The sequence below is a fragment of the Rhineura floridana genome, chromosome 2 (genome assembly GCF_030035675.1).
Source record: "Rhineura floridana isolate rRhiFlo1 chromosome 2, rRhiFlo1.hap2, whole genome shotgun sequence".
NCBI lineage: Eukaryota > Metazoa > Chordata > Lepidosauria > Squamata > Rhineuridae > Rhineura > Rhineura floridana.
Window position 1 is genome coordinate 117475853 of NC_084481.1, and position 16641 is coordinate 117492493.

The window sequence follows — 16641 nt, forward strand, 5'->3', positions numbered from 1 at the left end:
GTAGAGGCTAGACAGTTGGGGGGTGCTACAGACACTGAGCCTCAGTTATGACCCCTTCCCTCCCAAGGGGCCCTTCTGTTGCCCATTCGCATCACCCTATCCTCAGGCGAGAGCTTCTCAGCCAAGGCGATGATCGACAGCAGAGCATCCTCTTATTTCATAGACCGAGAGTTGGCACTACACCACGCTATTCCCACAAGAGAATTGAGTCAGCCGTTGGCAGTGGAAACTATAGATGGCCAGTCTCTGAAGTCTGGGGGGAAGACTCGGGTGACTGAGTCCGTGGAAGTGAAGGTCCCTGGGCATCGGGAAGACCTGTCGTTCTATGTGGCGTCCTTGCCGCGTTTCCCGGTGGTGTTGGGTATGCCTTGGCTGGTTAGGCACAACCCCACAATCTTTTGGGATGAAGCTGTGGTACTGCCATCAACATTGCCAGCCTGAAGAGGAGCCACAGGTGTTGGCAGGGGCGCCTCCCCCAAGGGAGATAACTTTGCCCACCAAGTATGGGAGTTTTCGGGACGTCTTCGATAAAAAGGAAGCGGAGCAACTCCCTCCTCACCGGCCCTATGATTGTGCCATTGATTTGGTGCCTGGGGCACGCATCCCCACCGGGCGGATCTACTCTCTATCTGAACCAGAGTTGGCAGCGTTAAGGGAGTTTCTGGACGCCAATTTGAAGAAAGGCTTCATTCGCCCTTCACAGTCCCCAGCTGGTGCACCCCTGCTGTTTGTGAAGAAAAAAAGGGGGGAGCTCCGTCCCTGTAATGATTATCAAGCCCTAAACCAGCTCACTATCCCCAATAGTTACCCGCTGCCGCTCATTAGGGAAATGTTGGAGAGGTTGCGTTCCGCCAAAATTTTCACGAAACTGGACTTGAGAGGAGCTTACAACTTGGTGAGGATTAAGGCAGGTCATGAATGGAAGACTGCGTTTAAGACCCGTTACGGTCAGTTTGAGTATTTGGTGATGCCATATGGGTTGTCGGGAGCACCTGGAGTCTTCCAAAATTTTATGAATGACATCTTTCGGGACTTTGTGGACCGCTTTATGATAGTGTATTTGGATGATATCCTGATTTATTTGAATACTCCCGAGGAACATGACTCGCATGTGCGTGCAGTGCTGCAGAAGTTACGGGAACACTGTCTTTACGCGAAGCTGGAAAAGTGTGGGTTTGACCTAACCACGTTGGACTTTCTGGGGTATCGGATCTCTCCAGCAGGAGTACAAATGGACCCAGGAAAAGTTCGTTTTGTACTCACGTGGCAACCCCCCAAGACCAAGAAGGATTTGCAACGCTTCTTGGGCTTTGCGAATTACTACCATCATTTCATAGCCAACTACTCCCATCAGACTGCACCGCTCACGGATTGCCTGAAGGGCACAGGACCTTTCCAATGGACAGAAGCTGCACAAGAGGCTTTCGAGAGCCTGAAGCGAAGGTTTGCTACCAAACCCATACTACAGCATGCTGACCCGGCGCTCCCTTTTGTGGTAGAGACGGATGCGTCGGACGTCGCGATCGGAGGGGTTCTTTTGCAACCGGCCCAGAAAGGGGGAGAACTGATGCCTTGTGCCTACTTTTCCAGAAAGTTAACCGACTCTGAACAAAACTACACTGTGTGGGAAAAGGAGCTATTAGCCATTAGAGATGCCTTTGAAGCCTGGAGACACCATCTGGAAGGGGCGCAGCATGAAATTGAGGTGCACACGGACCATCGTAATCTAGAGAGTCTTCATACTGCCCGTAAACTCAATCAGAGGCAAGTGCGCTGGGCTCATTTCTTTGCACGGTTCCATTTCAAAATTCATTATATCTCCCAAGCACAGAATAAGCGGGCTGATGCCCTCTCAAGGAAGCCAGAGTTTCTGAGGGATCCTACCCCAAGACAGTTACAGTACATAATCCCTCCCGAGCGGGGAGTAGTAGGGGCCTGCCAAGATTCTTGGGAAGCTGAAGTGCGTGAAGCGCAACAACAGGACCCTTTCATGCAGGAGCAGCAGGTCGAAGAGGGCGCATCACCGCAGGCAGAACAGAAGGACCTTATATGGAAGGATGGCATACTGCACCATCAGGAAGCTGTTTATGTGCCCCCCAGAGAACTGCAAGTGAGGGTACTACATCAGTGCCATGACGCCCCCACGGCAGGCCACTTTGGGGTTTTTAAGACCATTCAAGCTGTCACTCGGGAGTTCTGGTGGCCCAAGGTGAAGAAGGACGTAGAGCATTACGTTCGCTCTTGCCCCACTTGCATGAGGGCTAAACATGCCACTGGGAAGCCACTGGGGCTACTGGAACCCCTTCCTACTCCAGGAGGACCTTGGCGAATGATTACTATGGATTTTATAACAGACCTTCCACTTTCGCAGGGGAAAACCACAGTTTTGGTGGTCGTTGATGCCTTCTCGAAAATGGCTCAATTCATTCCGTGCGCAGGGCTCCCAAGCGCTCAAGACACTGCCAAGTTGTACGTGCAAAATGTGTATCGGCTGCACGGTCTGCCAGACAGCCTGGTTTCCGATCGGGGCACACAATTCACCTCACGTTTTTGGCAAGCGTTGTGGAAGTTGCTGCAAAGTGAGCTGAGACTGTCGTCTGCCCATCGTCCCCAAACGGATGGGCAGTCCGAGAGGATCAACGCAGTGTTGCAACAATATTTACGTTGTTTTGTGGGGTATCAGCAGGACAACTGGATGTCCTACCTGCATTTAGCAGAATTTGCCTATAATAATGCTGTGCATTTGCACACGCAACAGACTCCTTTCTTCGCCAATTTTGGCTACCACCCCCGAGCCTTCCCTACCCCAAAAGACAGTCTCTCAGTCCCAGCCGCTGAGGATTACTTGCAGGAACTTCACGCTATGCAACAGCTACTCCAAGAGCAACTAGAACAGGCCAAAGCGGATTACAAACGCGCAGCTGACCAGCATCGGAGAGAGGGGGACCTCATACGAGTGGGAGACCAGGTCTGGATCTCTACACGTTTCCTAGCTATGCCTGGCCGGTGTCGTAAACTGCAGGATCGGCGTGTAGGGCCCTTTGAGGTGGAGGCACAGATTAACCCCGTGGCTTACAGACTAAAATTGCCGCCCACCTTCAAGATGCACCCAGTCTTCCACAGGGCATTGTTGACCAAGGACGCTGCCCCCGAGAAAGTGGTTAGAGAGAAGTTTTTCTTCCTCTCTCATAACACAAGAACTTGCGGACGTTCAATGAAGCTAAATGTTGGAAGATTCAGAACAGACAAAAGGAAGTACTTCTTCACACAGCAGCACATAGTTAAATTATGCAATTTACTCATGGATAGCTTTAAAAAAGGATTAGACAAATTCATGGAGGATAAGGCTATCAATGGCTACTAGCCATGATGGCTATGCTCTGCCTCCATAGGTGGAGGCACTATGCTTCCAAATACCAGTTGCTGGAAACTGCAGGAGGGGAGAGTGCTCTTTGCGCTCAGGTCCAGTTTGTGAGTTTCCTATGGACATCTCATTGGCCACTGTGAGGACAGGATGCTGGACTAGATGGACCCTCGGCCTGATCCAGCAGGCTCTTCTTATGTTCTTAAATGTATCTGCATCATGAATACCCCAATTCAACAGCAATTCCTCCCATTCTATGAACCAGGAAGGATAGTTCATCATGCATCTTGAAGTATCCTAGAAGGAAAATTGGGCTGTTGCCGTTGTGCTGCTCTCTTCTTTTAGTGTTTGATGGCAGCATGAATGTGGTGTGCATGTGCATCCCTTGAATCCGATGAGTTTGGTAACCCACCCTCCCAAGATATACTGGGAACCTCACTGTGCAAGAAACCTTCCTTGGACTATTATTTCCATCATTTTTCTGCATAGTACGACTACACATAAGGCACTCTTTTTGAAAACAATGAGACATGGGCATGGTGGGGGGAAATGGTAAACAGTAGGGGCAAAAGACCATGAAATGCAATAGAGTAGGGCCCCGCTTATACGGCGGGTTCCGTTCTGGACCCCAGCTGTAAAGCGGAACCCCATTGACTTTAATGGGTTGCGTCGCGCGAAAATGATGCAAAAATGGCACAACATGGGGAAAAAACCCTTTAAAATTGAAAATGAAAGGCGCTGCATCAGCGGAACGCCTTTAAGCAGAACGCCGTAATGCGGGGCCCTACTGTACCTGTTTGCACATATTCCCCTTATAAAAAATAGAAATCACCTTCAAGAATGGACGTACAGAGACATAAGTCCAGGAACTAGGTCTTACAGCCAATCAAATACCAACTCTGTCCCCATATTCACTGAAGTGCACCGATCTAATAGCATCAGCCATACCATTGTTGTTGTTATGTGCCTTCAAGTTGATCATGACTTATGGCAACCCTATGAATCAGCGACCTCCAAGAGCATCTGTCATGAACCACCCTGTTCAGATCTTGTAAGTTCAGGTCTGTGGCTTCCTTTATGGAATCAATCCATCACTTATTTGCCCTTCCTCTTTTTCTACTTCCTTCTGTTTTCCCCAGCATTATGGTCCTTTCTAGTGAATCATGTCTTCTCATTATGTGTCCAAACTATGATCACCTCAGTTTCATCATTTTAGCTTCTAGTGATAGTTCTGGTTTAATTTGTTCTAACACCCAATTATTTGTCTTTTTTGCAGTCCATTGTATGTACAAAGCACTCCTCCAGCACCACATCTCAAATAAGTTGATTTTTCTCTTATCCGCTTTTTTCACTGTCCAACTCTCACATCCATACATAGAGATTGGGAATACCATGGTCTGAATGATCCTGACTTTAGTGTTCAGTGATACAGCTTTGCATTTGAGGACCTTTTCTAGTTCTCTCACAGCTGCCCTCCCTAGTCCTAACCTTCTTCTGATTTCTTGACTATTGTCTTCATTTTGGTTAATGACTGTGCCAAGGTATTGATAATCCTTGACAAGTTCAATGTCCTCGTTGCCAACTTTAAAGTTAGATAAATCTTCTGTTGTCATTACTTTAGTCTTGATGTTCAGCTGTAGTCCGGCTTTTGTGCTTTCCTCTTTAGCTTTCATCAGCATTTGTTTCAAATAATTTCTACTAGTAGTATGGTATCATCTGCATATCTTAAATTATTGATATTTCTCCCTCCAATTTTCACACCTCCTTCATCTTGGTCCAATCCCGCTTTCCGTATGATATGTTCTGCATATAGATTAAACAAATAGGGTAATAAAATACATCCCTGTCTCACACTGTTTCCAATTGGGAACCAATCGGTTGCTCCATATTCTGTCTATAGTAGCCTCTTGTGCAGAGTATAGGTTGTGCATCAAGACAATCAGATGCTGTGGTACCCCCATTTCTTTTAAAGCATTCCATAGTTTTTCATGATCACAATCAAAGACTTTGCTGTAATCTATAAAGCACAGGGTGATTTTCTTCTGAAATTCCTTGGTCCATTCCATTATCCAATGTATGTTTGCGATATGATCTCTGGTGCCTCTTCCCTTTCTAAATCCAGCTTGGACATCTGGCATTTCTCCATATATGGTAAGAGCCTTTGTTGTACAATCTTGAGCATTACTTTACTAGCATGGGATATTGAGGCAATAGCTTGATAATTGCTGCATTCCCTGGGATCCCCTTTCTTTGGAATTGGGATGTATATCACACACTTCCAGTTTGTGAGCCATTGTTTAATTTTCCGTATTTGTTGACAAATGTTTGCCAAAGTTTGGACAGATTCAGTCTCAGTAGCTTCTAGCAACTATATTGGTATGCCATTTGTTCCTGGTGCTTTGTTTCTTCCAAGTATTTTAAGAGCAGCTTTCACCTCACATTCTAGCATTTCTGGTTCTTCATCATATGGTTCCTCCATGAATGAATCTGTCATCTTTGCATCTCTTTTATAGAGTTCTTCAGTGTATTGCTTCCATCTTTCTTTTATTTCATCTCGGTCAGTCAATGTCCTCCCCTGTTGATTATTCAACATCCCTACTCTTGGTTTAAATTTCTGGTTCGTCATCGTACGGTTCCTCCATGAATGAACCTGTCATCCTTGCATCTCCTTTATAGAGTTCTACAGTGTATTGCTTCCATCTTCCTTTTATTTCATCTTGGTCAGTCAGTGTGTTCCCCTGTTGATTATTCAACATCCCTACTCGTGGTTTAAATTTCCCTTTAATTTCTCTAATCTTTTGGAATAGGGCTCTTGTTCTACCCTTTTTGTTCTCTTCTATTTCTGTACAATAATAGTTCTCTTTGTCCCTACGTATTGTCACTGTACTGTTGCATTTAAGGTTCTAACCGTGTTTCTATCTCCTTTTGCTTTCCTTCTCTCTTTAACCATTTTAAGAGTTTTGTCAGGCATCCATTGAGGCCTTTCTCTCTTTTTAAGTAGACGTATTTTTTTTTGCATTCTTCCCTGATAATGTCTCTGATTTCACTCCATAGTTCTTTTGGTTCTCTGTCAACTAAGTTTAATGCCTCAAATCTATTCCTTAGTTGATCTTTATATTATTTTGGGATGTTCTTTAAATTGTATTTTGGCATTATGATAGCTTTGTTCTTCTTTAGCTTTACTCTGATTTTCGATATGACGAGTTCATGATCTGTACCGCAGTCTACTCCTGGTCTTGTTTTCACAGAAAGTATGGAACTTCTTCATCTTGTGTTACTAATTATATAATCAATTTGATTCCTATATTGACCATTTGGTCAATAGACTTGGATGATGGTTATGTTAATAGGTTTCCCATTAAACGATATCACTCACTCAGACCTTGCGTTATAGCTCTTAATTGTTTTTGCTACATTACTTCTCACTATTAAAGCAACCCCATTTCTTCTTAATTTCTCATTTCCTGAATAAAACATTTTGTAGTTGCCTGACTGAAAATGTCCCATTCCTGTCCATTTTAATTCACTCATGCCAAGTATTGTAATGTTGATACATTATCTTTCTTGCTTGACAATTTCTAACTTTCCCTGGTTCATGCTTCTCACATTCCATGTTCCTGTTGTTTACATTGTACATCTTCAGACTCTCCTTTTGGATCTGTGCACATCAGCCTCTGAACTTCCTTTCAGCTTTGACCCAGCTGTGTCATTAGTCACAGCGTTACTAGTACTTGTCCTTTGGTCTTTCCCAGTAGCTTGTTTTGTGCCTTTTGACCTGGGGGTCTCATCTTCCAGCACTATCTTGTGTTGCATTTTGGGTACTCTGTTCATAGGGTTTTCGTGGTAAGAGGTATTCAGAGGTGGTTTACCCTTCCTAGGAGGCATTAACAAGGATTTCATTCTCAATCCAGCAGGAAGAAAAAGAGGATGGGAGGGGGCAATGCTATCATGAAGGGACTCTGCACTTCTGAATTTGCCACTACATTACTGATTGGGACTGTGGGTGGATGGGAGTTAATCAAGATCACAGCTATAATCATCCCCTTAAATCTGCTATTTGCACTGCGAGTTTTGTTTTCAACATAAATGGAAGCACTGGGTGGTCGTGGTTATATAGACTACAGAGTCAAGGCAAACGGTTAAAAACTCCATCTGCACCATAGCCCCAATCTGAAACACCCAGAGCAACTATTTAAAGTAAACAGCTGAATTATGCAAAGGCAAATTATGGGATTAAATGTACCATGTAGTTTGGCCCAAACTGGATTGACTGGCCCTAACTGCAATAAAAATGGCAAGATTTATAAAGTTCTAAGAAAACATAAAGCTCTGAGGACTTTCATATTCAACATACTCCAAATGGAGAATCCACTGTGAAATAGCTGAACTACAATAAATTTATCATCACATTTGAATCTAATCAATTGGACTTCATCAGAACTGTAGGTTTCTTTCCTATTACATGTGTTCAATTAACAATCTTTCTAGTGATGCTATGCTTTCACTAGTATCTGCCATTGTGCATAGTATTGTGCCTGACAAAGTGAGTCTGGCATGATTCAGAAATTCCTGTGGATGTTCAGATAATCTGAATCTATATTCCCAGTTACTTTTCACTGACATTATTAGGCAGCATGAATTGGTTTATTTCATTCTATGTGTACTATATCTCTGTGAAGTAGGACAGGCTTAAGAGACAGTGGCTTTCCCCAAACCACCCAGAGACTCTTCCTGACTGAGTTGAACTTTGGGAGTTGGGCTTGGAGTTCTCACATCCAGTATCACCACTCTAGCACACCAGCACTTAGTTCTGAGTTTGCTTGACACCATTTTGAAAGTCGCAGTAAGTTGCAGCTGAGGGGTGAAATAAAACATAGACACATCAGCTTGGGTTGAACAAGGGCCACTTTTTAAAACTATAGCAAAAAAACCCTTTTAAAGCGACCTGCAGAGGGAAAACCTAGGTGCGAGAACTGTCTATAAGCAAGCAGCTTGCCATACAGTTCTTGGGTGACCAGCCCCTCCTGGGGCAAGGGCAAGCCCATCTGCTTACTCCTTACCCCAGCCACACCCTGTAGGTGAGCAGGGGGTCTTCCCACGTCAGCACCCCTCAGGGCTGTGAAACTCTGGGTGGATGAGTCTAGTTGGCCCCAAGAAGCAGCCCACATCCTGCCCTCGAGCTGTAAAGCCCTGACAGGCCGGCCTCTGGAACCACCAATCACCTCCAAAGGTGCCTAAGGGGGCCACGTAGCTGTCCTTACCTATTTCCCTTCCCACACCTTCCTGCCACAAAATGGGGACAAATCTCTATTTAGTTCCCCTTTACCCCACTGCTGAGAAGCACCTCTCACAGACACCTCTGCAGGTCTCCCCCAAAAATGTTGTTCCATGCATCTGACAGGTGAACGCCATCGGCCTTATACAGTTCAATCCTCCAATGCTGAATAGCCAACCCCCCCGTGCCAAAGAAGAGCCAACCGAATCCGCCAGTTGACTTTCTTCCATGTCCGATCAATCCCCCATAGGTCCCATACACCACGGCAAACCCTGCATGGCAGAATGTCTGACCACAGCAGACGTACCGAAGGCCAATGTTGCCTTATCAACTGCATGTCCTCTCATGCCTGAACTCTAAGGGCCTTGCCCTTCATTAAACTAAGGTCATTCACACCAAGGGGAGTGACCACAACCCGCAGAACTGCCCACACTAAACCTTGCTGGAACAAAGTGTGTAGGACCCTGTGATGTTCCTGTATTAGTGTAAATAGGGTAAGTGCTGGTTGTATAGGAGATACATGGTAAGTAGAATGAAAGAGGAAGGGGGAGTGAATGGGCAGTAGAATGCTGGATGATTGGCTGAATGTTTAAAATGGCTGACAGTATAAAAGGAAGTATGACAGGTAAATCTGGGTGGATGTGAAGTGGATGTGAGGTGGACGTGGGTGGACTGGAGGGGGTTGTTTTGGTGGGTTTGAGAGAGTTGTTTGTCAGGAGAGCGTGGAGAAGGAGGGGGGTGGAGTTTGGATTAGTATTAGATAAAACTATATGCTTATGTGCCTTATGAAGAAATCTTGTTAATCTTGTTCTCTGTGTTATTTAATAAATACTTAATTTGGTTTACCAGAGGCCTGATCCTTGGCTGGGGTTTCACAGACCAGAAGGGAGGGTGAGGTAAATAACCAAGGCTGAAGAGTGGCAAATGGTGGCAGTGGGTGAAGGGAAGAATATAACACCACAAGTATTCAGAGCAAACCAGAATTATAAGCAGTCTGAGTAAATCAAAGGGATTGGGACAGCTTAAGCACGCAGTCACAGAGGTAACCTAATTGAGGGAGACTCAGGCAGAGTCTCTAGGAATACTGGTTATAGGACGTGACTGGTGGTGCTGCCTAGCAGGGGGATCTGTTGAGATCTATGCTAGAGCGGAGAGGGAAACCATAAAAAAGGACAGTCCGGACTGGTGGAGTCCCTGGTGGTGCCTAGAGACAGGCAGTAACCACGAGCAGGTAGGAACCTGACAGGGAGAGCCAGGGAAGGACGCACCACAGAGCCCATCCCAACACATTCCTCACCGGCCAAACCACTGCACTGCAGCCTATTGACTGAGGCCCAACCGTGAGCCCATGCTTGATTTCACCGCCCTCCGGGCTGCCCTTAAGACCATGCTGTGGCCGCATATTAGGATGCGCATCTGCTCCATCCCCATCCATCAACCTGTCAAAAGCAAATTACAACTTGTTAGGCTTCTGAATTCCCAGACCCTCTAAAAGGGGTGAATATAGCCATGTTATAACACCAAAAATGGACCATAGAGTTCCTCAGCCTCTCAGCCCACAAATAGACTGCTACCGCTATCGGGAAAAATTCTAGGAAGGTCAGATCCTTGGTCAGCCCTTCCTGAATCCATGCCTGTGGCCATTGCTGTTACACCAGGAAGACCCCCAAACTACCCCAAATCCAAAAGCCCCAGACGCGTCAGATTGGACTTGCAACTCTGCCTGCAGGAGCCGGTCCTGCCCCCAAAAGGATATACCATTGAAATCCTGCAGGAAAGAGGACCACACCACCAGGTCGGCGCACAATGCAGCTGTCACCCTGAACCTATGGCGGGGCCGTAAAAGCCCAACCATGGCATCATAGTCTCAAAAATTCCCGACCTGGCGCTACAACCCTGCATGCAAAATTTATGTGCCCTGCTAACTCCTGGAGGGTAGAAAGGAAAACTTTTTTAGCCTCTGCAACTTCCTTAATCTTAATTTGGAGGATCTCAGGCTTTTCCTTGGGCAGCCTACAACACTGCCTCCCTGAATCAATTTCTGTACCCAGGAATGTCAAGACAGGGGCTGGGCCTTCTGTCTTTTCCATGGGCAAAGGAACCCCTAGTTCTTCTGCCAGGTCCCCAAACTGTGTCATCAGGTGCTGGCATTCACCAGTGCCAGCCCTATCCACAAACAGGAATTTGCCGGCAAAAGCAAAACCCAGCAGCTCAAAGTCTGCAGGGTGGACGGGCAGGAGGCAGAAAGCGAAGTTGATGTCACACTTACCCATTATGCACCTCGGTCACAAGCCTGCACCATGCGCACTGCAGCATCCAGGGAGGTGTACTGGACTGTACATAGACTATCAGGAATTAAATCATTAACTGACTGCCCTTGCGGGTAGGACAAGTAGTGAATCAGCCTGAACTCCCCTGCTGCCTTCTTGGGCACAATACCCAGTGGGAACACCCTAAGGTTGGGGAGTGGGGGTGATTGGAATGGGCCAAGCACCCGCCCTGCCTGCACTTCCGTGTCAATTTTCAGTTGTACGATCGCCTCCATGCCTAGTACAGATTTAAGATTTTGGGACATGAAGGTGGCCTGTGGACCGCTGTAAGGAATTCAAAAGCCTAAAGAAAAATCCTGCAACAGAAACGTTCATCCCTGACCACTGGGTAACCAGCAAGCAAGGTCTGCAAAACTTCTAACTTAACCAGGGAGGGACCCTTTTTTCTGAGAGGCACCAGGTGGGGGCTGCTTTCTGCCCCCTTACTGATCCCTGCCTCCTCTCCTATATAACCTGTCCCTGGGGCAGGCTGTGCAAGGGTGTGCCGCTCCACAAATGGAACACTCGTGCCAGAAACGACACGGGTTACATGCGAAAACCCTCCGGGAACTAAACTTCCAGCACAGCAGCTGTTGTTGAACCCCTTGCCCTGCATTAGCATGGGGAAGAGTAGCAGCCGACTGCCTGCTCAATAGATGCCTGCTATCACACCTTTCCCCAGTCATGGCTCGGGCCGCTGCCATGAACTGCAGCCATAACTCTGGCTCCTTCTTGTCCCATGGCAGTGTCCTATCGCATGAAGCCCGCATACAAAAGGCCTCATCATAGGACAGCCAGGACAGCCAGGCCAGGCCAGAAAATTCTACATGCGCCCTGTATATAATATCCAGGTACTTCCCATCAGCACTCCAGCGTAAATCAGGTACGCTGGCAGCCAGTTGTATCATAAGGCTAATCATGAATTTAACCAGTTATCTGTAGAAGATAAACTCACAAGGTTTTTGGGGGTGGGGAAGGGAATGTTGGTTTTGATTTGAATTTAATGTTGGTTTGCTTCTATTAGTTACTACCCTATCTCTAAGCTTGGCTTTTTGAGAAGAGGTTGTGGAATGGGTATTCTTATTAAAAAATTCTAAAACTGGACCCACCAATTCATGAAGCCCTTTAGCCTGATAATTTAAATACTTGATTGCATCCCAGTTTTGTAGCTATTCCAAGATAGAAGAGTTTTAAATCATGTGTGAAGGTAGAATTGTGTTTTTCTTGCCCCGCAGACTTTCTACAGAAGATGCATTAGCTGAGTTTGATTTCTTCCAGTTACATTTGCTTTTACATTCCTTCAGTGCTTTATCAATTGTACACTTTAGTTCAAGGCTCCAGCGTGAGTTTGAAGGCATGACTTTTAACTATTGATAATATGTAAATTGGGTTTGTAGCCTTAAAGTTGTAAAATTATAGTTATTCTTGTATATCTATTTTTTCTGACAGTTGCATGGCATGATGGGATCTGCATGCATGTGTTTACGTAGAATGTATTATACCATGGCCTTTGTGGTCTTACAGCCTTGTGAAGGTTCTCCTGCTGGGAGGAAGGGCGGGATATAAATTAAATAATAAATAAAATAAATAAATAAAATAAAGATTCTTGCACATATTTATTTTGTTCTAGATTGCACTTGATATTAAAGAACATGATTTGGCACAAAAGAGCTAAAATATTGCAAAAAGTGCTGATATTGCAGGAATACATAGTTGATGTAAGCATGACAACAATGAAAAAATCCTGGTTCTATGTGAACATGTGACAGGATGGATAGATACCAGCTGGCTAAATTTTAAATACATATTTATTTGAAATCTGTTTAAAATACTCTTAGATTGTGAAATCTGTAAAGAGAGCTTCGGCTATGGGGCGGTATACAAATACAATAAATAAATAAAATAAATCTCACATTTATTTGGATGGAATTCTAGATGGAATTCTAGATGGTAGCCAGATAGTTACAACTATCATGGGGTAAAACTCATACCTGTTAAAGCCAATGGAAAATTTGCCACTGATTTCAATATGATATGCTTTGAACTAATTATCAGTTCAGGCATAATTTCTGCCACCCCTTTGTTGATTCAGAGACCCATGTGGGTTCACAGCAGCATACTTTTGCAACTACACATATGTGCACACAATTATACAGTATGAATTGTTGTTTTTTAAACCTTGAACCAAAGTGTATTTCTGATATGTTCTAACTTAAAATCACAGTTACAAAGTCGGCCAGTTTTAGATTTCTAGCTTGATATATACTAAGGGTTGTATTCAGCAAAGTCTTGCTCAGAGTAGATCCATTGAAATGAATGAACCTATGTTAGTAATGTCTATTAACTTTAATGGATCTACTCTGAGTAGGATTAGCATTGAATATCACCCTTATCAAGGAAACTATGTAAAAGCATCTATCAACAGATTGATAATTAATACTCAGTATTGAATTTCCTGTAAATTTTAAATCTGTTCAAATGAATTTTAATTTAAATAGGAATCTGTATATTATGCTTGTTTCAGTCAGAGCTCTCTTTCAATAAGTACCAATTTGGTTTAGTTTATACACACTCCTAATCAAGGCTCAACTTAGGCATTGTTTTCTAGTAACAAATATGAGGCATTTCTTGTAGTACTCTGTAGCATGCTCAGTTCATATGAAAACTGGAGATTTTTGAGAAATTAGCAGCAACAATAAGCAGAGGGTTTTTTGGTTGTCTTATATTTTATTTTGTTTGTTTAAAAATGTATAATAGAGGGGAAATTATGTTCATCCAGTTGTGAATTTGGTAACCCACTAAGGAGTCATTGCACTGGTATGGAAGGAAAAAAAGGATTTGATATTGCAGAGTACATAATTAATTACTCTTGTCGAAAGGGGGATCAATGGTCTGTTTTCTGTTCAGTTTATAGTGACATTCCCTGTCTTTCTGGACATAGCAAAGACACTAGCAGGATCTCTTGGTACATTTTCTGGCAAAACAAATATTCATGCTGCCTTTTGTCAGATGCAAAAACTCCAGTTATTTCCTTTGCTGTTTTTTTCATGGTTACTCTCTACATATTATTTACTTTGCATTTCCCTGCCTCCTTCAGGTACACCTGAAAGCCTAGCAGAAAAAGAGCGACAGCTCTCTACCATGATCAGTCAGCTCATCAGTTTACGGGAGCAGCTTCTGGCTGCCCATGATGAGCAGAAAAAGCTGGCAGCATCACAAATTGAAAAACAACGGCAGCAAATGGACCTTGCTCGCCAACAGCAAGAACAGGTGAGCAACAAAACAGCAACATATGAAAATGTTTATTTCACACCCATTATTTGATTAATTTATACTATTTCCTACCCATCCACCCCAACCAAAAAGGAGCTGATATTTATTCTTTGTAAACAGGAGAAAAATACTTATTTTCGATAACATTCTGGTTTTCCATTGCCTGCTACTTTTAGCATTACCATTCATAATACATGATGTATGTGGAAAATGCTGTGTTATAAATTCATTTTCAAAAAACATGTAAAGAAGGAGTAAGTTGTAACAATCTTTGAAAAAGTACCCACATTACAATTTGAATTCTCTGTTTTCAAAATGTCTGAATGTAATATGGATGCGCGATAAGGATGCTTTGTGTGTTAGGTTTGTTCAGTATCAGAAGAGAGTGATAGAAAGGATTAATTCAATTGTGCAAGTTGCTGTTTACTTAGGAAAGGGCAGGATGGAACTCTGAAGACTCAGTGAACCAGGAAATGTTCCCACAAATTCTTATTAATTTGAATGGAACTTGTGCCAGAAACACATCTGGTAGATTATACTCATAGGTTTCAATATCTGAGGCAAATGGATGGTTACCTGTTTATAAGGTGTTGTTTCTGGCTGGTTCATGAGTAGATGATTAACAACATCTTTTAATAAACTCTGTTAAAGTGATTTGTTAACTCTATTTCTTTGACCATTATATGTTCAAAGGAAATGAAAACAGAATGAACCTACCACCACTGTCAGCCAAATATCAGTAGGGACTAGGAGATAAACAATATTCCATGTTGCCTGATGTAAAACATTTAACAACAGAAGATTCCATTAGTTCCTTAGGCATTAGTTTCAAATTAATGTGCAGTTTTTAGGAATATGACATTATAACTAGAATTATCTTTTCAGCTAAATATGCTTTATAGGGTATATACAGCAATGTATGCTCTGTTGATTTTAATGAGTTGTGACGTCTGGTATTTTATGTGCTTGAATATTTGCCCACATGTAAGGAGTATGGACTTGTCCCTAATGGAAAATAACATAAAGGAATACTGTAAAAAATCAGAAGTTAGAATGTCATTTAGCCATCCAGAGATGACACAGTAATTAACTATTGACACTTGTGAATAAGCTAGCACAAATTAATCTTGACACATTTGCAGACGAGTGATATCTTACAGTGAACACTTTGTAATTATATTTCAAAATGAAAATTAAATGACACTTAAAACTAGGTTGTCATGCTCAATGAAGCGAGCATGTAGCTCAACCAATTGGCAAATGAAATTCAGAATTTGAGCCACATGGTGCTTCTATAGCATCTTTTGTGATGTCAGGCCCTATACATTGAAACTGTATCATGATAACTGAACTGTAGTGTATTGGATGCCTTTTTCAATCACAACATCATCAATATTATATGTCCTGGTAGTACTCCACTGGTTTCCATAAGGAAATGAATATTCATTTGATCCTATATTGTACGTAGAACTGCAGTGAGCTGTGCAGTAGCAAATTGAACTCCCAACAAAATCAGTCCCCAAGTTGTATAAAGCCTTCACCAGAACATGGGGCCTGGATGGAACCCTTTGCAATGATGCTTGTTGCTGCATGACCATCCCTTTTAACATATGAATTTGCTGTTTTCATTGAATGACTGAATAAAATGTACTCATTTGTTGTTACTTTTAAAATAAATCTCTCTTCACTTGACCTCAGTAGAATCTTCAAGATGACTTGCCATGGTATAATTCCACACTAAGAGTAGAAATCTTTAACAATTGTTAAGCTCATCACCTTTAAAAGTGCAGTAAAAACTGTAAACTAAAATATAACAAAAATCTTTGCAAGCAATCATTTAAAAAAGTCACAGTCTGGTGGCATATAGGTCCTTAAGAGGGGATTCCATGATCACAGGGCAATTAAAGAGGTCATAATGTGTCCCACCAGAGTTTCAACTTCCTTTAAAGTGAGACCTTAAGCTAGGCCTATCTCCTTAGGGACTGTTAGCAAAAGACATGCAGGAGAGAGATTACATGTTTAAGTGCACTCCCTTATATAAAAACAAGAGCATGCATATAGAAAACTAGCATCTACAGGAGAAAGCTTTTAGCTTAGACTAGGTTTCTTTCTCAAACTTTCATTTTCTGTGTTCAGGGAGTATTTTTACACACACAGCCATTCAAGCAGGCAATTCCTCACTTGCATTCTGAAGTGGTTCAGCCCCAACAGGACTAAGGCACATTATTATTCTCTTCTTTCCCAACTCATTGTACTTCCTGCTTTCCTGTGGCAGTGTCATAGAAATTTATATGGGAGAAGTAAACAAGACCATATACTTACAGTACTGTGTCTGGGGATCCTGTGAGAGCTGTGCTTTGTGCTCCTTTTATATTGATAGTTGATTTTGATATGCTCTTATAATGTAGTTAGTTTATTTC

General features: G+C 43.2%; 1 protein-coding gene across 26 annotated transcripts in view; it reads left to right on the top strand.

The window, feature by feature from the left end:
- The window catches only part of SOX6 (SRY-box transcription factor 6), a 765761-nt gene that overhangs the window by 456038 nt on the left and 293082 nt on the right, over positions 1 to 16641 (top strand). For all 26 annotated transcript variants that reach the window (XM_061610274.1, XM_061610275.1, XM_061610270.1 and 23 more), the window contains one exon: positions 14046 to 14218. In XM_061610274.1, the coding sequence (XP_061466258.1) occupies positions 14046 to 14218 (173 nt within the window). The remainder of the gene's footprint in view (positions 1 to 14045; positions 14219 to 16641) is intronic.